The 21,858-nt window shown below is 46.2% G+C and overlaps 1 protein-coding gene across 1 annotated transcript in view; it reads right to left on the bottom strand.

Moving 5' to 3' along the window:
- Window positions 1–20,556, bottom strand: part of ABCC3 (ATP binding cassette subfamily C member 3) — a 41,818-nt gene extending 21,262 nt beyond the window's left edge. Inside the window, exons 1-7 of the mRNA XM_088538184.1 lie at window positions 20,474–20,556; window positions 8,948–9,124; window positions 7,449–7,574; window positions 6,407–6,541; window positions 4,634–4,759; window positions 3,832–3,893; window positions 2,506–2,637 (exon numbers count right to left, since the gene is read on the bottom strand). Coding sequence (XP_088394310.1) covers window positions 2,506–2,637; window positions 3,832–3,893; window positions 4,634–4,759; window positions 6,407–6,541; window positions 7,449–7,574; window positions 8,948–9,124; window positions 20,474–20,503 — 788 coding nt within the window. The 5' untranslated portion in view covers window positions 20,504–20,556. The remainder of the gene's footprint in view (window positions 1–2,505; window positions 2,638–3,831; window positions 3,894–4,633; window positions 4,760–6,406; window positions 6,542–7,448; window positions 7,575–8,947; window positions 9,125–20,473) is intronic.
- Window positions 20,557–21,858: the final 1,302 nt, after the last annotated feature.

Genomic DNA, 21,858 nt, shown 5'->3' with positions numbered 1-21,858 from the left:
GCTGTTAAACTCAGAGAAGGATTTGAAGCAACAAGACAGCTTGCCCCTGGCTTTGTGCTATTAAAAATGTTCATTACTGAGCTCACGGCAGCGCAGTAACTCTCTCACAGCAAAATCCCAATGGGAAAAAAACATATTCCTAGTGTTTACTATAGGTCGCTGGGTGAGCTCTGTGTTTCAGCACTCTTTGGGATTCGCCACACCCGGTTGTCTTGCAAAGCAAAAAGGAAGGGCCCATTTCCATTATTTGTAGCAAGGCAGGTTATGAACGTGACTATCCTGGGAGAAAACACAGAGCTTCCTCCCTGGTGATGACAAGGCCACGTCTTTAATTCGTTTTCATTAGTAAAGGCCTAAAACTCAGATAGGAGGGGATGCCAGCTCTCACCCAGCTCCCTCCCAGCTCTCACAGAAGCAGCAACGTGATTTTAATCAGTGAAGCGAGCGAGCAGGGACTTCACTGAACAGCCAGAGAGACCAGAAGCAAAGGAGAAAATATGATTAGCATGCTCTTTATTATTATTATTTTCAATGCTTTGCCTTAAATCCACACTGCTCCTCCTGTAATTGCTTTGTAGCTAATGAATTCTTAGCAAATATTGAACAGTAATTCACCAGGATTTTTCAAGCGAGAGCTATGAGGCAAAATGCAAAAATTCTGCAGGTTTAGGAATGGGAACGTGTTATTCATGACAAAGAAATAGATCTGAAGCTTTAACAAGCCCAGGATTGCAAATTAAGTGATTGTTAAAATTGGGCATCACTGTGTATGCTGGGGACATTTTCTGTGTCACCTTCAACACATGTACAGCTTGACAGAGTATTTTTAAGACAGTGTCATTAAAGTTTGCTCAGAGAATATCAGAGGTGAGGAGGGGGGGGGGGAAAAAAGCTCTCAGAGCGGCTCCCAGGCAACTGCCAGTGCTGTTATCTGACACAAAGTAATGAAAGCACCTTCTAATAATGGCAGAACAAGCAGAACCGCCCAGCACTAACTTATTTTAGAGTTAGGTAAAAACCCAGCTATTTGCTTTGTTTTTGCTCCCCCCTGCCAAATCATTAATATCATCAGTCAGTCATCACAAAGCTTTACCTGAGTTTAATGAAAGCCAGAATTCATGGTTAAGTTCATTGCCAGCAGGCCCCAGCCTACAGGAAAGATTTCCAAAAGGCAATGAAGCCCAGGACAAAACCCCAGATGTGGTTTCTGGTTTCCTAGCAAAAAGTTTTCCTGGACCCCAGACACTTCTGTACAATGGCTGGGCTTGTATTATATATATGCCATGGGGAGCAAGATTTATGCCCGTGCACTAAAAGACCAGAACCCAGACAATGCCTGTTATTCTACCCCACAAAAATAGAGACATTATGAAAACACAAGAGGGGGAAAAAAAAAAAAGAGGTGCTAAAGCAAAACCACAACACACATGCACATATACAGTTAGTGGACAAACTGCTGGTGTTAGTGCTGGAAAACGTCCAACTTTTAGCTGCAAATTGGAACTCAATCCACATCGTATTTATCCTTGCCAGAACATTACAGCTCTCTCCTAGCAGTATCAAATGATACGGTCTTTCCAATTTGGCAAGGGCGCGAGCAGGCGAGAGGGAGGAAAGCCTCGCATGGAGACGAAACTGCTCCACAATGCAAGGAAATGGAAGCACGAGCCTCCTCCTTCTTGCTATTTCTCACTTGAAAGGCACCATTAGGGCATCTATTTGTTTGGAAACGGTTTGGACACTCCTCATGTAGGAGGAAATAAGGTTGCACAACAGATAATTTTTAAGATTAGATTAGGACAGAACACGCAATCAGAAGGATATCCTTTCCAGCACGCTAACTATATGCAAATTCTGACCTCGATCCCACATCTCAGCAGAGACTATGGGAATTTTGCTGCTAACTTCCCAGGCAGCAGGAGGAAAATCTCACTTAAGGTTTTTTTTCCTCCCCTCTCTCTCCTCATGTTGATGGTAGTTTCATATCCTTATCGTGAGGAAGTAAAGAGTTGCTCAATGCCAAGAAACTTGCAGCTAAAATTAGTGCCAGGCCAAAACCACATGCTGGGGATGATGAGGAATTCCTCCTCCTTTCTCCTGGTGCCTAAAAGTTCCGTTTGAACTTGCCCAGGAGGGATGCAGTTACAGAGCTGGACATTTACCAGCTCAGCGACGAAAGCTGTTATTTTCCCCCAAGCCAAACAACTCATTCCTTTCCGTGCCCACATCTCCAGCCCCTCTCCACGTGGCAAGGCAGCCCATGCAGACAAGCCTTGGGCACCGAGTTAAAAGCACCTAGACATGCACAAGACCCAGGAGGCTCCTGCTTGTCTCCACCTAGACATATTAAAACAAGCAAACTTGACTGCTAATATTAATGAAAAACAGATGGGTTAAAGAGGTAGGGGCCCTTTTTGGACAGCTCATCTTCAGGAAAGAATGGCTCAGGGGCAGCGGGATGACTTGGAGATCGCGCGCCGCTTGCTGCCTTGTGCACACACTTACTGTTTCCACTCCGCTTTCTCTCTGTCCCACTCCTTACTTAGATGCTCCACAATTTTTCTGGCAGTATCATCTTCATTCAGTGACCATAAATCTTTAGCTTCAAGGGGTCTCTTGTAACCAACAATTGCCATGCTGCATATGGAGAAAAACAGCACAACTCAGGCTGGCTAATGGCACATAAGGCACTAATAGCAACTCTGGGACTAGTTAGATGACAGAAGCAAGGAGATCCATCTCTACAGAAAGAACAATAACTACATCTCCATTTCTCTTTATTCTTTATTTTCAAATCTGGAATTAAAGAAAGGATGCCATGTAATTTAGATTGGATGCACTTTATTGAAAACATGATTTCAGAAAAAAACACCAATAAAAACAAATTTCAGAAGGATTTGAATGAAGCTGTGCTATTTTATGAGAACAGTGAGATGTTTAGAAGGGAGAATAACTAAGCTGATCTGAACCAACTGTCAGGGATGAACAAAATACAGACATGAAGTCCACAGGAGTTAAAGAAAAATCAGATTTCTCTCCGCAGGTAAATGAAAACTGTATTTGAAATGAAAACTATTACTCAACAAGAAATGAAATTTTGCCAAGCGACTCAAACACCTAGTTGCAATTAATCTCTACATGGAAACTGAACATCCAAAACCACTGGAGTTTAGAAAGATCTCACTGCAAATTGCTTTATGGGGTTATTATCACAGTAATAAAATTATATGGATAAAAAAATGAAGATCTCAAAACCTTCAACAATTATTGAAAAAAAGTGTGTCTTAACATGAGCTTTCGCAACTGTCTTTAGCACAGAGTGAAGGAAACCCCAGTTCCAAGTTTGCACTTTTCACACACAAACCGTACAACAGCAGCGTCAGTGGCAGGTAACCGTTCACCTAAATGATTCAGTTCACTTTCCCTTTCACAAAGGAAAGCTCTTTATGAAAAGCACTCACCCAAGAAGCTCAACAGGAAACAAACCGCATCCTCAGGTGGGTCAGAGGTTGCCACTGTTAACTGTGTTGTGAAACACACTCTTGCATCATGTTTGAGGTGATTTTCCAGCTCATGGTAGGCAGAACGCACGGCCCTGCTAAAGTTGTGACCTCTACTTTTCCAAGAGGTTGCTTGGATGGTCTGAGCACTTGGAAAGCGGCTCGTAAAAAATACAACTGCTAAAAGCGCTGACACCCCCTTGGTGAAAGAGTGTCCAGCATTGACTACTTGGGGCTAAAAGACTCCCTGTCTGGGTGATCCTGAACAACACACATCCCAGGGAGAGCCCAGGACTCGCAGCTACCCAAAAGCTTGAAGAGTGAAGCTCACCTCGTAAACCACCAGAAGGTCAATCTTGAGAGAAAGCCTGAAGTTAACTCCGGACATGGATTCTATGGTAAAGTTAAAAATATATATATTATTTGGAATAAGACACTTTAATAAGAACACAGTCTACTTTGATCAGTATTGGTATATTATTGAGAATAACGTATGCACCTATGTATTAACAGCACATAAAATTACATTCCTTCATTTCCTATCTCACACAGAACTCTATTCTTTAACAATTGCTGCACATATTGCCTTTAAATCATACTTACACAAAGTGAGATATCATTCTAAAGTTTTTGAAATGTTCATTTAAGAAATGAACTTGACTGCTCTCTCAGCTCAGTTCAAACATAAACTCAATTATAAAGATCATTTTATGAACTGGAGAAGAAATTTAAGTTGTGGCACCACTAATATCTTCTGTTATTAATGTTTCTCCATACCTGTTCTCAATACATACAGAATGGTTTACTAAGTCCATCCTGACAGATTTTAGGCAACTCTAAGTCAATCTTAAGCAAGCACAAGGTGACCTCCTCCAAAAACCAAATTATTGTGAAGCAGCAAGGAGGAGAGTTGTTTTTAAACACACAGCTTTCAGTCATTACTGACAGCACATATAAGGCAAAAAGACTCCAAACTCAAATACTACTCCCCATGGCCCAGTGTTTCTTAATGGAGTCACTGTCACACCTGCAGTCTCAGTGACACTCCAAAGCCAGTTTCACTGCTGAGTGTTCTCAGTGGAGCTGACACACAAGTCTGTAAAATGCAAATAAAGCACAGGAAAAATACTTACAGGATCTGTATTAACAGGAGAAAAAAATGGAGGCTTTTCTTTAAAACACGAAAGGATCAGCTCAATGATTACCAAGGCAAAGTAGATGTAAAATGTGGTAAACCTGAACCTGTCATTTACCTGGCCCTAGGGGTAGAGAGAGAGGAAAAAAAAAAAAATTAAACACACACACACAGACACACAGAGTAAATGGCTGTTTTTATCATTCACTTTTTCCCCCTCTTCCTCTATATCCTCATGTTTTCAGCTTCTTTTTGGCAATTCCTTTCTTCCTCTACAGTTCAATATTGCATAGCAGCTGCTAGCAGGAACTATCTTACCAATGTAGGCACTACTCAGGAGAGCGCCTAAGAACAGGCTCCTCTCCAAGCTTCTGATGAGATTCTGTCGACATCAAAGTGCTTCTGCATCTTAGCTGCACACAGACACCCTCTGGAACCAGCTACATGACATCCTTTCAAACCACCTCCAGGGGCTCTCACAAGAACATGTCTTTAGCATAGGAATTGTCAACCCAGATCAGAGAACATCCATTTGGTTTAGTATTTTTGTCACTGACAGCAGTCAGCGTGAAACGCTTGGAGAAGAAGCTGCAAGAAAACATTGCATTGGATAACTACAGCACAACCTGCTCTATAGAGATTTCCTTTCCTGCTCCACTAAGTCTGTGGTTGACTTAAGGCTTCTTGCTGTGAAGAGAATGTCCCTTAAACAGCTCTTTTATACCCCTAAGGCATTTGTGAATGCTCTCATTGCTGACATTAAATGTTTAATGCTTAAGAGCAGGAGAAACGGATTATTTAGTCCTTGGAAGTTCAAGAGCAAAAGCAACATTGCCCACACCCATTCTAACTCTAAAACTCTGTGCCCATAATTTTAAGTTACTTCAGGATTCAATCTTTAATAGCTTAATATTTCAGTGGTAGTGTACTTTAAATTGATATCAGGTAACGTAGAAGACAATCTCATTATGATTGCAGCTATTATCTGAAGGAGCACTGCACTGACTGTTATTTAGGGCTTAATTCAGGCTTTGCTGGAACTTTTATAACCTCCTGGCATAGCAAGAGTCATGGTAAAAGGATAATGCTGCTAATAGTTATAAAAAAATATAAAAAGAAATCACCAAGCAGAATCAACACTGATTTTGATGATGCAAAACTATCACCTTAATGGTTTTCAAATATCATTCTTCACTCCCAGCCTTTGATGAACTAATCAGTGAAGCAACCTGCTTTGCCCTACTTTGTAATAGCAAAATTTCCTTCAGTGGAAAGCTTAACAACTTTCTTACTGTGGGAGATGGTGCTATGTTCTCAAACAGGAATCACAACAACCAGGTTTCTTTCCACCTTTCTTTGCTCTATTTACAGCTACAGTAGGAATCAAAATACTGTCCTCGCCACCTTGGGACCAGACTAAGGAGAGTATTTGCAGTTGTACAATGTGGCCAAGCTGCCTGCGCTAGGAAGGGACATTAGGCATTACACCACGTCCATTCTAATATACAGTGTTGCTACAAGCCTCCAGATATCCATCAGGGTTTCAATATAGCCTCAGGCTAAGCAAAATCTGTTTTTATACATTGCAAGAGAAACCCCAGCAACTTTCAAGCTAAACAAGGGTGAGTCAAGGCAACGAGGCCATACTTTGCCTTCTCTCCGGCAAAAGCCATGTTCAGACCAGACTCCAAACTAGGTGATTCATTCCCCTCGAAGCCAAGTTAATGCAACACTTCCTGTTCTCCAAGTGCTAACTAGCATGGGAGGTTACCTGTGCTGTAGTCATGATCTTGGACCGCAAAGGCCCCACGGCGCAAAGCAGAGACACAAACCAGAAGATAATGAGGACTCCAGAGGACTGCACTCCTTTCAGCCTTTCGTACTGAATAAGTAAGGTTGCTAAGAGCTGCAGAGGGAAAACACAGAACAGGTGAGCACAATCCCCCTTACTTGTGCTTTCTGTTGACAGCCGTCGCCAATAACAGGGGTGGTTTGAAATGAGGCCCCTTCCTCCCTTCACAGAAGTCAACAGCAAACCTTCTTCTATCTAAGGGAAGCAGGGAACAGCTTTACCTAGTAAGTTGTTTCTACTGTTTTCAGAGCCTCTGCTCTGGAAACTCAGCTTTTAAACTAGACTTTGTACACAGGACATATTAGCTACAAGCATCTTAAACAGAAACAGAACAAGCTTCTCCTGTTCAGCTGGGCAATCACTTTTCATCTACAAAACAGCATTACATATACATACAGAGATCTATCTATCTATTTATCTTTTACATAGGGACTTAAAAGCTCAGCGGGCAAGTTTGAACACTTCGTTTTTCATACAACAGCCCTGAGCCTGTTTGGCACCTTGGGCAAAGCAAATTTTGTTTCTGCTTTACAGAGGAACAACCCCTAGATAAGAGATGCTGTCTGACAGAGTCCGAAGCAGCACCAAACAATGCACAGGCTGTGCTCTACGCCGTCTCCCAGGTTAGGCACAGTCATACCCAAATGTTCTCCACACCTGGGTCACGAGCCTGGAGAAACAGCTGGTAGGAAGTTGAGGCAGTGGGAGGCAGAAGAACCCCTCTATCACATAGATTTAAAACACACATAGCTAAAGCTATGTGAGAGAGACATTTGTAATTGTGGCCTCTTCAGTAAGCAAAATTTGTTTCAGTTCTCCAGGTACTAACCATTCAGTCAAAAAAAAAAAAAAAAAAAAAGTACAGGATGTGGCAATGAAGGAACAAGAACTGGGTTTCCCCTTTGTGCCTCTAAGGAAGAGCTATTTCTACAAGTCACAATAAACAGAAACCGCTACTGACCATCGTGATGCCGACGATCAGGGGGGTGACGAAGTAGACCGGCGGCACGGGTCTGTTTTGCAGGACCTCATGGAAAGAGTAGAAGAGATCTGCCCAGCTCACACCCCACAGCAGGACACCCGCCACCTGAAAACAGAGTCAAACAGAAAAAGCATCTGGTGAACTCATCTCTAGGGCAACCGGAGCTGCCAAGCAGTTGTAATTCACAGGTTTCCAGCAGGACAAAGCTGAGCTGTGCAAACAGAACAACCCTGTTATGGTGGTCAGCTGTGAACTACCCCAGTGCTCTCCAGCACTTTGCAAGGGGGCTGCAAACACTCCCTGCTGGGGAGCTGAGACTCAGCTGCTCTGCTGATTTAAGTGGCCTGAAGCTCAAAAGGAGCACGGTATTGGCTGGACAAAGGGCTGTGTTTCCTTCTGCAGAGCAATAAACTCCTCTCTTGACCCAGAAAGCTGTGCTCACAGATCAAGAAAAATTTACTGCAAGTTTCCTGACATCATCTGATTTTCTCTGCATCACAAGTCACTTCAAATACATGAGAATTCCAGCAGTTTCTAAATTCCTTGTGGTTGCAGAAGAAAAAAAGTATGACCCCTCGGTATCTTTGGATTGGGAGATGGGTAAAAAGAACCATAAAACTGTTAGGATTAAAACCCAAGTCTGATCATTTCCAAGCCAGTCCTACAGTAAGCTGCTTTGTGAGGGGCAGAGGAGCAGTTGCATGGCCTTTGCACATTGCCAATCTCAAGCAGTGCAAAATAGTGTCAATATCACTCATAAAAATAGCAACATCGTGGACACTGCACTGGCTTTCCACAAGTCTTAATCTCTCTCCACCAGCTGTTTCTTACTTTCCTTTCCACCTTTTGTGTATCAAATCATAACGCAAGCTCTAGCTGTGTGCCTTGGAAAGGGGAAGAGGAGGGAAAGTAACAGCTGGCAGCACCTACATTTAACACAAGGAGGAGAGGAAAAATGATAAATGGAGCTTATTGGGCTTAATGGATCTCAGAAGGCAGCTCCTGAATGGTGCGCAAAGAGTCTCATTAAAAGCTACTTAACTAGCTCATTGTCATATTTTGCATTGAATGAGAGTTTTCTAATATTGCTTGATTTAACTATTAGTCTTCAAATTCCTAATGGCAGTTTTTGTTTCTAAAATTCAAGTCTAAGAGGGAGAGGATTGTTTTATAAACTTGTAGAGAAATCATACTGCCCTACCCTTCGAGTTACACTTTCCAACACTACATAGGAAAACAGCAGTTCAAGATGCCCATCAGCAAGACTTGGGGTGGAAGTCACTGTGGATGCCCTGAGACACGAGCTAGCTTTCGGGACCTCGGAAATCTGTGTGCATGTTTGCTCTTCTCTACAAGCAAGTTCTTCAGTTCTCCCCAAAATGCGAGGGAGTTTTATTTAAACCCTAGCATAGCACTTGCTTTGCTACTGCATTAACATCCCTGAACTCAAAATAGACAGAATCGCAGAAAAATCTTACCGTCTTGAACCTGCTCAGCACGGACAGTATGATGTATCCTCTTTTAGAGTGCTTCAGGTAGAGAAGATAAAAGGGTAAGGCAGTCCATAAATAAATGCTGGGGATCCACGCTAGGATTGTATTCTGGAAACATGGTGTCAGGTCTGGATTATCGGTGTGTATCGAAATATTAGAATCCTGGAAAAGAGATGAGACCCGTATTTATTAACAGAGAGGCAGCAGCTCTGCCAACTGGAAGAAGTTACATCCAGATTCTGCTGGAGTTAGCAAATATCACTGGGCCTCAGCAAGGGCTTCCTGAAAATGTCTACGTTGACCACTTGTGGTTAACCTACTGAAGTAAAAGGGCTGAGAATAGTTTAAAAATACTGGGGAGAAAAACCAGAACACACTCCTGCCCTCCTGTACCTCGGGGCTGGCGCTACTTGTTGTGGCTCCCGAGCCTCTGCTGGGGCCGGCTGCGGCTGCTGAGACTCCAGCACTTCCCAGGCATTCCCAGCCTGGAGCACAACTGTTAAACGAAGCTCTTGCTGCAACATCCTTGACTTGAGAACTTCAACCACCCTGTCAAACATTGGCGAAAACAATTAATTTAGATCAACCATCTGTTGACCTGAAGTAAAAAAAAAAAAACCCTGCGTTTATGATTAGGATTTTGACCTTCTTCCATGCCTCCCACTGTAATTACTCCCCCACTGTAAACAAAGGTACAGGGAATGCATTTTGCACGCATGGAAGAATACGGGTTTTCTTGCAAACATTCCAAGGTTTCCATGTGCAAGCCTGGACACCAGGGCTCTCACGTGCAACTTTTACCTAGGATTTGACTGCACCATCTGCAAGCATATGGTTACACGAGTTCATACTGAAATAGAAATTTCATTAAAGGGGCCTTCTTTTAGCAAACTTGCTGCAAATTCACAACTTACATGTCACCATCTGATGTGTCACCTCAAATGCCGCAGATAAGTACTTACTTGCAGGAAATGTTAAATTATCTTGTAGAGTTATTAACAAGCATGATAAAACTAAGGCATAGCCACATATTCCTTATCACGTACTAGAATCTGTTGCTTGTATCTAATTACTTTTGGATGTGAGCTCTTCATTGAGGTCTGTTTCAGTTATGTCAAACCACTTCTCCCCACTCTCTATAAATTAATGACTACTCCTCTAAACATGAAATTCTGCAGAAATAGTTTTAGTCACATTTTTATCAATGCAGAAAAGACCTGATGCTGAAAGTAATAGCTGATTTTATGACAACTGAAGGGCCACAATCCACTTGGAGTCCTTCAATCTCAACCTGTCTGAAAGGACGAGCACCACCAGGTTAGCCTGGGCAAGACCCAATAGTGCACTGAGCTATAATGAAGCCACAAGACCCGGCACATCGCACTCTGGTTTGGCCAAACTGACAGTTCTGGCCTGGCAGAGCCCTTTGGAAGTGGCGCATGGCACAAACCCATGAACTGCAGCTGAGCTGCCCCCTTAATGCCACGGAGCTCACACCAGCCAGCTGAGAAACACTGGATCCTCCATCCGAGGTCTGACGTGAGCCACCAGCGCGGCACGAGAGGACAAAAACATTCCCGTTTATTCAAACTGGTTTCGCCACATCAACCTCAGTCATGAATCAAGAATACAGAGGCATTTACTGCAGTTCAAATACAGATCATGACTAAACCAACCTCATTTTCAAACTATTTCTGTGTTTTCCTCAATGAGGAGATCTCTGGTAGCTGAGAGTACGATAACATTTAAGGAGCACCCGCTCTTGGCTCATCATCAAAACATTTCAGCATCTCTAACTTGACCAGTTTGCTCAGCCACCCCCATGCCGGGGGCCGCAGATGCTCTCTAGATGTTTGGAGCTGTGGAGTCATCTACTGCCCTCAGCTCTGAAGTTATCTACTATCATTTACTCAACAAAATGCTCATTTCCTCTTTACATTATATGTGGCTTAGCAATATCTTGAGTCTGATTACATCCCCCCTCCTTTTGCTTGCTGGAAGAAAAACTCTGGGAAAAGGAAAGGTGAGGAAGAACAGTGAAAACTGGCCACAAAATAAAGCAAACACTCTGTTTAACTTAGGGGAAATGTTATGGGGGGAGAAGGCCAATATGTCCAGAACTGGCTTTCTGTCTGACAGCCACCTAGAAAGTGCCCCAGATGTCCATTCACTCCAGACCAAACACAATCTGACTGTTGTATCCCAGACACAGACTGTACGGCTGCCAAGCCATTTAAAGGTTTTCATTAACTCTTATTTAAACAAGGCAAAGGACTTGCATTTCTGAACTTTTCTGGCCAGAAAACAAAAATGCTGTCCCAAGAAGCACAAAAAGATTTTGAAATGTGTTTCGAAGTGATCCCTGAAAGTGGAACGTTTCAAAAGTTACCTCAAGGCGCAGGAAGCAGCACTCGCTCGACAACCAACCAAGCCGGCGGTTCAGCAGCCGCGCGCGGGACGCTCCGGGCCGCAGCAGACACTCGCACTCGGCTCTCACAGCCGGGACAACCGTCCCGACTCCAGGCTATTTTGGTAGCGTCTCCCAGGTCCACACAAATTTTCCTGGAACAGACCCGTTTCTGCAGAAAGGCCCCTTTGCAGACAGGCAGCGTCTCCAGAGCAGCCCCGAGCACCACGGAGGGTTCCTGTTGCAAGACCCAGTGCCCAAAGCTTTCAGTCCTGTCTTTTGTACACACTGCTGCTCTCCCCCAAACTACACCGCTGTAGCAAACGATGCTGCCGGGCCCTGCACCCAGTACCAGGGACTGTGCTACATGATTTCCATCTGGGCACCTGAAAGCTGCTTCTTATCACATTTTTTTTTTTTTTTTACTGAACTTGATTTATTTTCAGAGAGTTGGCGGTTCCAGTTCACGGCTGTACTGTAGCTCAGCACACTAATGACATCTATTCCAACATCTGCTCCAGCTCTGAATACCTCGCTTGGAGCCTGGATACGCTGCAAAGTCTCCGCGCAGCCTATCCAGGCTCAGCCGACGTCGTTACGCGTTACTAAACTGCCTCGGATCCAGCAGCCACGCAATGACACTCCATCCCGGAGAGCGCGAGCAAGAAGCAATGGCCAAGGGCGACCCAGTTCTGATTCATATCTGTAAAGCTCTGATTTGATCTGGCTCTGCTGTCCGAATTCAGCTCTGGCAGGCAGAAATGTTAAATGCTTCCTGCACCCCTTCTGCCTGAGGATGAACACAGGCAGGAGCTGGTTTGAGGGATTTCTTTGGGCTCGCTACGTTGCTCTCAGCTTGCTATCCCGCAAGCAAAGCCCATAGGGCCATAATTAACAGCCGTGTTTTGCAGAGGGGCTCCAAGAGCCCATTAGGAAACCCCACGTCCCCTGCCCAGCCCCGGTATCTGCTGTGCCCGTTGGCAGAGCTGCTGGCACCTCCGTGGGGTCAGTGTCGCAGGCGCTGGAAGGGGCTGCTGTGAGATGCAGCATTGCTGGAAAAGCAACCCCTGGCCACAGGGTTTTCTCATCCTGGGAATAACACAAATGCAATGAAGACATCCATGGGAAAAGGGACTAGAAGTGCTTGTTACAGCTTCAAAGCAGAGCAGGGATCCTCTGGAGACTGCAGATTAGTGGGGTTTTCTGCTGACCAGCTCAGAGCATCGTTGACACTGCCCCTTGCAGCTGCTTTGAATCATACCCAGCTTTCCAGTCACCGTCCCTGGATTAACAGAGAACCTGTTAAGAACCCTGGCAAGAACCCATCAGGCACAGTAGGCCTTGGGTTTATATGACCAGATTTAAATGCATGATCTTAATTTAAGGGGAGATATTCAGTAAACACGACTTTCTGCCTCACCTTCCCCTCGGGGAAAGAAAACTGCTTTGAAAAAGGCCATGCTTAAAGCTGACGATGCCCAGAAATGAAGCAGGCGGACAACACAGTGTGAGGGGAGTTTCTTACACATCATCCCTTCCACAGCCTTGAAAGAAACAGGAACAAACCAAAAACCCAAAGCTAGGCTGAAAAATAGGAAATTCCTCTGTGTTCCTGTTCCGAACCCAGGCTGATGTTCAGAGAACCCCCTGGGAAAGGCCAGCTGTGGTCCTGGGTTTGGTGACGAGTCTTACCCAGCTCCTCACCTGCTCCAGGAGCCCCGCGGGGCCTCGCGCCGGGTCCCTTGGCCAGTCCTGCCAAGCTGCTCCTTGCCAGCCCAAAACACGGGGTTTCCAGCTGGAACTCCTGCAGTCTTGAACATGCATGGAAGGGCTGCACCAACACGTGCTGCCCTCCAAGACAACTGGGGTGTGAAAAGAACCGGGGAAGCCCACGGCAAGGCAAATCCGCGCTTTATCTGCCGGGAACGTGAAGGCCGCTACGCGAGAGCCCTTCACACAACACCCAGGGTTAACACGTGCCCTTCCATGGATTCCCTGCCCTTATCACAAGCTGACAGGTTAGCCAAGATGGGAAGAGACTGGAAAGCAGACGGGAGGTGCGAGCAGGGGCAGAAGGCAGGGAGGTGAATAAATGAAAGTATCAGCTCCTCCCTGCAATAACTACACAGCGAAAGGGGATCTCTTGTGAACGAACCTGACAGGGAGAATTTAAGTGCTGAGAAGTCCTCCCACCCTCCTGCTGCTGCTAGCGATGGCAGATATCCTGCCAATAAACTGTATTGCACAGCCTGGCAAAACAAGCCACCATGGGTTTCTCCCAGCCCTTTTGCAGCTCCTCCTCCCTCCAAGCAAACTCTTCAGCACAAACTCCAGCAATTTTGAAACACACACACAAAAAATAATGAGCACTGCACAAGCTCCTAAAGGGCTACTAGAAATCCGCAGTTTCTGGAGAGCAAGATGGTTGCTTTGCGTTTCCAGAAGAGCCGTTTCACCCTTTGGCACAGAGGGAGGAGGATGCTTCGTTAATCCCGAGCGCCTCTTGCACAACCCGGTTCCTTCACCCAATTTCACAATTATTTTTTTTCTTTAAAGGAGGGCAAGCAATAATGACATTGCCTCCAGCAATACCACAGCAATATTCCTTGGGAAAAGGTGGGGCTGAAAGGACACGAGTGTTTATACTACAGTGTGACCCACACAAATGATAACAAGAAAACTCTTTTTTTTTCCGTTTACAAAATTCACTGCAATACTTAAGTACAGCAGTGAAGGGCACCCTGCAGGGCTCTGAACTTTCTTCTGCAACACTAAACGTATCTTTACCAGTTTAGTTTAAGGGATCAAAAAGACCTTGAAAGAGTTCATGGCCTGTAATAGACAGCTTAGCATTTTGCAGGTGTCATAACCAAGAAACAGGCTCCTCTGCCCTCGCCTCCCCTTTCCACTATTTGCTCTTTCCTTCCCCTCTTCACAACGCAAAAGGTTTCCCTGCAATGTTGGGAAGCCAAAAACCTCCAGAGACTTAAAAAAAGCAGATGGGCTGGGGCGGCTGTGAAAGCCACGTGCTCATCCCGGCAAAGCGAGCGGGGCGCCTCTGGAAGCGCGGGCACGCTGCCTGCCCCAGGCACGCTGCCTGCCCCGGGCACGCTGCCTACCCCAGGCACGCTGCCTACCCCGGGCACGCCGCACGCCCAGCGGCGCGAACGGAAAGCTGAAAACGTGATTTTCAACACCCCAAATCCCACACTGCCAAAAGAAGTGTGTTCCCTGCGAGCTGCACGCGCCGCCTGCGCCGGGATCTGCTCGGGTCCTGCTGCTGTGTGGAGCGGAGGGCCAAAACTACTGAATTTCCACGGGAAAGCAAAAGCCTGGCTGCAAAATGCTTAAAATGATGACGCTTGAAACACCCAAATGAGGCAGCACTTTCACACTTTGCCACAAAGAGGCTTAGATGTGGAAAACAAATTTTTGCAGCTCAACAACATATCTATATACCCATTCTATACTATGGCAAGAGAGAAAAGGAAGAAACAGGAGAGGCAGAACAGTAATGCTACAAGTAAAGATTGCTGCTTGCTACAATTTCCCCTTTGAGTTCTATTCTAGCATCTCCCCCACATCTTGTACATGCAATTTTTTTTCCTCCTTTATGTCCTTATCTCACTGTGTCCCCATGTTTGTCTACTACCAGAAGAAATATCAATTAGGTGAAATGGAGACAGTATGCAGGGAGAAAAAGGAGAATGAAGCTTATTTTAAATTGCACAGAGCACATGCATTTTGACCTTCTCAGAAAACTTGGAAAAGGAAAGCCATTTCTGAAACAAAATTACTTTTATATTTGAACCATCTCTTATGAAGTAAATTTTCTTCTTGCACTCCTGGATTTTATTGTGTTCTGAAGCTTTATGACTGCGGCATGTGACATTACACAGGTGGAGGACACGAGTTTTATGACGTTGACTTTGTCCCTCCTGCTGCCGTTGGATGAGCAGGTGGCACCAAGCACAGGCCCAGCCCCGACCCGGGGCTTTGTCAGACGGGCAGCAGCACAAACCCGGTCCTGGGACCATCTCTGGCCACCTGCCTGGGGCTTGTCCTTTAGCAGAACCAGAGAACACGCGGCTGCCGAAAGCTCCATCGCAGCCACAGAGCGGTCAGGAGATGAAGGGAACTTCCCTTCACTGGGAAAAAAAGCAGAGATCCCATTGAACATGTTTATCAAAGGATTTTTTTTCTTAAATTACACTTTAACCTGTAAGAATGTCTTCATTTTAATACATTACAAATTAAAGCAAGAGAAAAGGAAACGTCTATTTTCCCAGTGGTACAGCAGTTGCCTACCACATAGTTCAGGCTCACCTAGAAATGTTTTATAGAGTTTATTTAATCGCTGCAGGTAAGAATATATTAAGGAGTTCTTTAAATGCCTCTGATTTGCTTTCAAATTTTGCTTCATTCTGGGAGGCAGCTTTCAAAGAGTCTCACATACTTCAGCTTTTAGATCTGTTAGCAGTGTCGCTTAAGCTGAAAAGTCAGTGCTGACCAGGGAGAAATAATTGTGGAAAGCTTAAGAACTTGTCAGACCTTGAGTTTTGCTACGGATCAAAGTCTCCCTGGGAGTTTTAAACCTCAGTTAAAGGCAAGGCAGGTGTGGGACCCGGCCTCCCTACAAAGGCTCCCATTCCATCTGCTCAGGGCTACTACCTCTTCCTCCAGGAAGCACACGGAAAGGAGAGACAGGCAGGGCTGTGTGTCTGTGTTCATCAAAACACACACAAAGAGTTAAAAATCTGAGCCAAAAGCCTGGGTGAAGCATCTCCCACAAAGCAGCAGTGGCCTTGCAAGTCTTCCTCCTCCTCATCTGCTTTTTCTTCAAATCCTTTTTTTTTTTTTTTTTTTTTTTCCCTATCTGGAATTTCAAGAGGGACCCAACCATGCTGTAGTCAGTGGCTGCTGGTCGAGATCCATGTATGGACCCCAAAATGTCATTTCTATGAGGCTCATTAAGCTGCACTCGCATGGAAGGGCTCCGCAAATTCTTGATATTAGAAGCTTTCCCAGAAATAAGTTTTGCTCCCAAAACTGAAATCCAGACTTTGTTTTTCCCCAAGAGAGATTTTAAAAAATAGCATCTGTGTTGTTTATACACAGATGAGCAACAACAGGCCCTGGTTATTCCAAACCTAATGATAAATATTTACACTGCTCTCGACATTACAGGATCTAAGGCCCTGCTCCTTCAGCAATAGCTTCCATTCCATTCAGGAGCCTTAAGATCCTTTGAGGATTTGCACTTGAGCACTTATTGCTTTTAAGGCCTAGTTTCTACCAACATAGCTCCCCTCTGAGGCAACTTTGTAGACGCAACGTCCAAGGAGACCTATTTTGTCACCTCTTTTGACCTCGCATTTGATGCAGAGCTGTGATCATGAAGAGATTTATAGAAATCTTGGTTATGGGACTTGGTTATGATCATTAGTATAACTCAACCAAAATTTCACAGAACATCTCAAGCGAGGGACTATCAGCAGACCTGAAGATTGTGTGTGTTCACGGATGAGGCTCTGCTGAGGACAAGATGATGGTGTTATTTATCTCTCGACGTTGCTGCAACTTCCTGCTGAATTACTCAAGAGCCTCTGGATGGAAGATGAATCAGCACTTGCCGTGCAGTGGAATCAGGAGACACTGGTCAGCACCCCGGACACAGGGAAGCCGAGGAAATCAAGTGCTAGATAAGGTCAAAAGCAGCAAGCCTGATCTCATCTAGGGATGACTATATGCCACGGGCTCTCATTGAAGCCTCTGTATCACTTGTTATCCCGCTTCCTATTTATGCTGATAAAAACCTCAAGCTTCTGCGTAAGCCTCTTGAGACTCTTGCAGTACCCGAGCACTGCTGAGTACTCCACATTTATCCTACTGCAGCCTCTTCTTGCCCAGGTGAACTGGGGCACAGAAAGGCAAAGGCAACGGGGCCTTGAGGCTCCCGTGGTTTAGCTGCTTGGCCAGCACACGGTTGCAGCAAAGCTCTTCCTAGCACAGGGTCTCATCCACCTTTGGGGCAGCGGCCGGTGCTTTACTGCAGCGGAAGACATAAAGCACCAACGTATCCCAGTACGATACGTCTGTCTTGGGTATACTACCCGTGGATCACATTACTTGGCACGTTCTTCTAGTAGTAGATAGGTGCTGTGATAAAACAGTAGGTAATTGTGGGCAAGAGCAAACACCGTAGCCAGAGACTGTGTTGTACAGATACGTGCTATCACACACATCTTTCCCCAAAGACGCCTAGCACTGGCACGCTGCTAGGAGATATTAATAATTAGCTCTCTTAATTCACAAGTGAAGTCAGCTGTGTATTTCTGAATACTCAGGTTTTTATCTTACTTAGTGTGCTTGCAAAAATAATGTTCCAGTTGTTACTCTTTATACACACACATATATATAAATAAAATATATTCTGAACACACTCATATATATGCACATAAACATGAGATTTGTGCTAATGATTTGCTGTCTGCATGTTCAACAGGTAAAGCAGGAGCTGGGAGCCAGAAACTTTTATGAGTTTCTGAAGTGACCCACGGCATTTCCTTTAGTTTCTTACTCCTAAAATGGGCTGAGCAGGAAGCGCTTTTGCCTCTGCACAAACACAGCAAACCCGGCCCTCTCATATTTCCAGCAAAATTCCCCATCTTGCAGCAGGGTGAAGAGTTGAAACATTAATACCTTTGAAATAACCAAAAAAAAAAAAAAAAAGAAAAAAAGAAATCCAAACTAAAGCAATCATTTTTAAGGTTGACTTAGCTAAATCAAAGCATTTACACGTGGTAATTCTGAAGTGTTTTGTTTTGACGCTGATCTTCTTTTAACAGAAAAGTATTGTACTTTAAATACTAAAGCAAATAATTGTTTAAATGGGAACACCATTTTTCTCTTTTGAAAAGAGCATTATCTTTCCTCTAAACAATTTTAAAACTGATACTGGCATGTTATTCAGCTCCCCAAAACACTCAGGTTTTTTGACAAAATGCGAGGAAAGTCTATCAGTTATGAGAAGAAATCAAAACTAGTCCACGTCTTATCAAGTTCTTGATCTGATTACAAGGCTGAGCACCATTAGCCTGCACGCACTGACCACTTTCACCTTGGTCCTCTCCGCTCTTCAAGGATACATGAAGCTGAGAGAGGACCCCAGCATTTGTGAACTTATTTCAGAAAGAAACCTCTGCCTGTGGCTTCTTACAGACAGGGTATTTGCAAAGTAAATTATTCCAAGGCAACAGCACTGTCATCCCCCGATCATCAATAAAAATCTTTCTCATGAAAACCCAATTACTGAACACATTCCTGTTAGCATAGGAAGTACCACCGGCTCCAGGACTCCTGGGCCCTGCCACTCCGCTCCGCTGGCCATGGGGACACATATCCCATTTCACCAAGCTACCGAGTACCATTTTTGAAATGATTGAGCAGATGGAAAGCTGTTCTGAAAGTAAACATGCCCAGACTACTCCAACTAAACAGAACTGATCTAAAGTTTATTATTTAGCTTGCCCGCTATTCATCACTGGCAGACTATCTCATACTTAATATCAAGTTATTGGTATAAAATAATAATAACAAAAAAATCCTCTTTCTATGAAAATTCCCCCCACTCTGTCCAAAAGATACATGGAATAGATGAATGGGAACCCAAAGAGAGGGTCTGACAAACAATTTTGTATTCCTGCAGTCCCCGAAGGCTCAATAGGGACTAAGGACCATGTCTCCGAAGGGCTACGTTGTGTAGCTGTACAGTAATCATTCATCAGAACATCTTATCACAGGAATACAACACCTCTCACACCACAGGCCCAATGCAGGAATTATTGCACAGGCTTATCCGGAACGATCCCGCCCAGCCACGAGATCTAAAGGCAAAGCCCGACACCACCTGTGATCTATTAACTCGGGGCCCGCTCCTACAGCAAGCAATAAAGAGATGGTTTCCGTGTTCGGGCAAGTGGCATTCCTCAAATATGAGGAAGGTTCTTTGGCTTGGTTGTTTAACCGACATCGCTTTGCTCTTTTCAACCAATTTCTCCTTATTCCTTAGCAATATTTTGCATTGCCGTGTAAAGATGTAATACACACACACACAAAGCGTGCCGAGCCCTGTAACATATGCATGACATCTTTCTTCAGAGACTTGGACAGAAAAAGCACTCTTCAGCTAATCCAGATGACCACGTTTCAGCCAACAGCTGGAGTTAACAACATTTGCACTACTATTACTTGCAAGGCTGCATGCCTATTTTTACTGTTACACACGTTTTGTTAAACGGAATTAGAACTCACCATCATTTGGGCTGGAACTAAACTTTTGTCAATCAAAATCCCTTCCCCAGTTTACCTTTATGTTACTTTCTAGCAATCCTACTTTGAAAAGCCAGTATTAACAAGAGGCACCTGAGGCAAGCGTGCAATAGCCCCAAGACCTGCGCGCTCCGTAACTAACCAGCAGCATCGACCTGCTCGTGTGCCTTCCTGTTCTCCAAGTGTTTATAATAGCAATAAGAGGTGAAAACACTTGTTTGAGCAAACTCAGTCACCAACTGCCGCACCAGGGCAGGACACCTCGGGACCCAAAGCCCAGGCTGAACAACAAAACGTCACCGAGGGGCCTGGGCACCCAAGTCCTGGGTTCCAAGAGATGCGGAGGCAGATTTTGGCGGAGCTCTGCTCGGAACATGTGTTGCATTTGGATAGAAAAAGTACGTAACTAATCCAGACAAGCACGTTTTCTAGCGTTTCCCAAGAACTACGAGTCCTAACTCATACATTCCCTTCCATCCCTGCTGCTCCTTCCTCGGGAAAGCCGCCTCCGGAGCACAGCAAGGGAGTCCAGCCAGGGACGGGGCGGGCAGCTCCGCACCCCGACGCCGGGGCCGGGCAGGGGAGGCGCGGGGGGTCCCCGCGGGCCGGGCCCCGCCGCGGCTCCAACCCGCAGCGGGCGGCCGGGCTCGCACCCCGCGGGCTCCCCGGGAGCTCCGGCCCCGCGGCGTTGCCCTGGGGACCGGCGCTGCCCCGGGGACCGGCCCTGCTCCCGCTCCGCCGCCCGCCGAGGCCCCGCGCCCTCCGGCACCTACCCAGAAGCGGGAGCCGCAAAACGCCTCCATGGCCACGGCGCCACAGCCGCCCGCGCCGCGCCGGGCCGGCTCCTTCCCTCCTGGGCGGGCCCGGGGGCGGTGCCGCGCCGGCCCGGCCCGCCCAGCCCGAGCCCCAGTCCCGGCCCGGCCTGGCCCGGCCCGGCCTCCCGGGAGGCGCCCGCATCCCCTCAGGCCGGGAGGCGCCGCCGCGGGTCTCTCCCGACCCCCGAGGCCTCCGGCCTGGCCCGCGGGCTCCCCCCGAGCCGGGGCCCGCGGGCTCCGCAGCCCCTCGGGCTTTGGGCCAGGGGCTCCCCTTCCCACCCCGGGCCCCGACTTGCCCCCCATGGGACCCGAGGCCTGGTTCTCCTGCAGGCACAGAGCCCTGGGGCGGGAAAAACACGGATGGGTCCGTACGAAACCATGGGTGCGAGTCCCCCTGCGTCACAGAGGCCTGAATGGCCAAAAAATGGCCAGATCTCTCTCTCGTTTCATTTCCCTACACGGAACCAAAGCCTGGCTGCCTCCACCATGGTCCTGCTGCAAAAACTTCCAGTATATTTCACATAAATATCCAGCTGACACGTTTTATAGGGCAGCAATTTAGGCACAATCAAACTTCGCTGCCACATGATGCAGCCACCCTGCTTGGTGCCCTCCGGGCCTGGATAGTCCCACCACGTTATCTTCCGAAAGGAAACGAGAAGCTTTCGTCCTGAAAGAGAGGGGAAAAACCCCGGTGACCTTTCCTGCGTGGCTGCGGACGGTGCTAGGTGCAGTGCCCGCGCGCAGCGCTATCGGGGAAGCCGTGTGCTTCCGGCAAGCAATGCTGAGAATTCCTGTTAGTCACAATAATCTGGCAAGAGGAATGCAGTTCTTGCTACCGCGCGCAGATAAGCGCTTGCCCAAGATAAGCTTCTTGGTGGTACCCTGCAAGACGGGAAATCTCCAATAGATGTAGGCACAATCACATTACAGCCCTCGGTGAAGACAAGAGGAGCCACATCCAGCCACGAGTGACGTTTTCTGTGGACCCTACGAGGTCTCACAAGAAGTCTTGTCCACCTACACCTGATATTGAGCATAAGTGCTGAGAACTTGGAATTCTTGGCACATAAACATGTATTTCTGGTGCAGAACTTGGTGCCCTTTGGAAATCTGCCCTAAATGAAGACTGGCTGTGACAGGACGAGGTGTCACACCTGGAGAACAGCTACCTTAGGCTGTGTGTACAAGAGGGGAAGAGATCCGTGTTATCAGTGCACTGCATACTTTATACATGCCATGTGCATTAATCCCCGATTAAACTATTGACTTCAGTGGAACTACTCCAGCTGATCCGTGGAGAAAGGTCCTGGGCTATGGTACTTCATGGGCCCTCGCGAGAC

This window comes from Tinamus guttatus, unplaced genomic scaffold, assembly GCF_059628265.1.
Source record: "Tinamus guttatus ecotype Peru unplaced genomic scaffold, ASM5962826v1 Tinamus_guttatus_pri_ptg000045l, whole genome shotgun sequence".
NCBI lineage: Eukaryota > Metazoa > Chordata > Aves > Tinamiformes > Tinamidae > Tinamus > Tinamus guttatus.
This window is presented reverse-complemented; position numbering and strand designations above follow the sequence as displayed.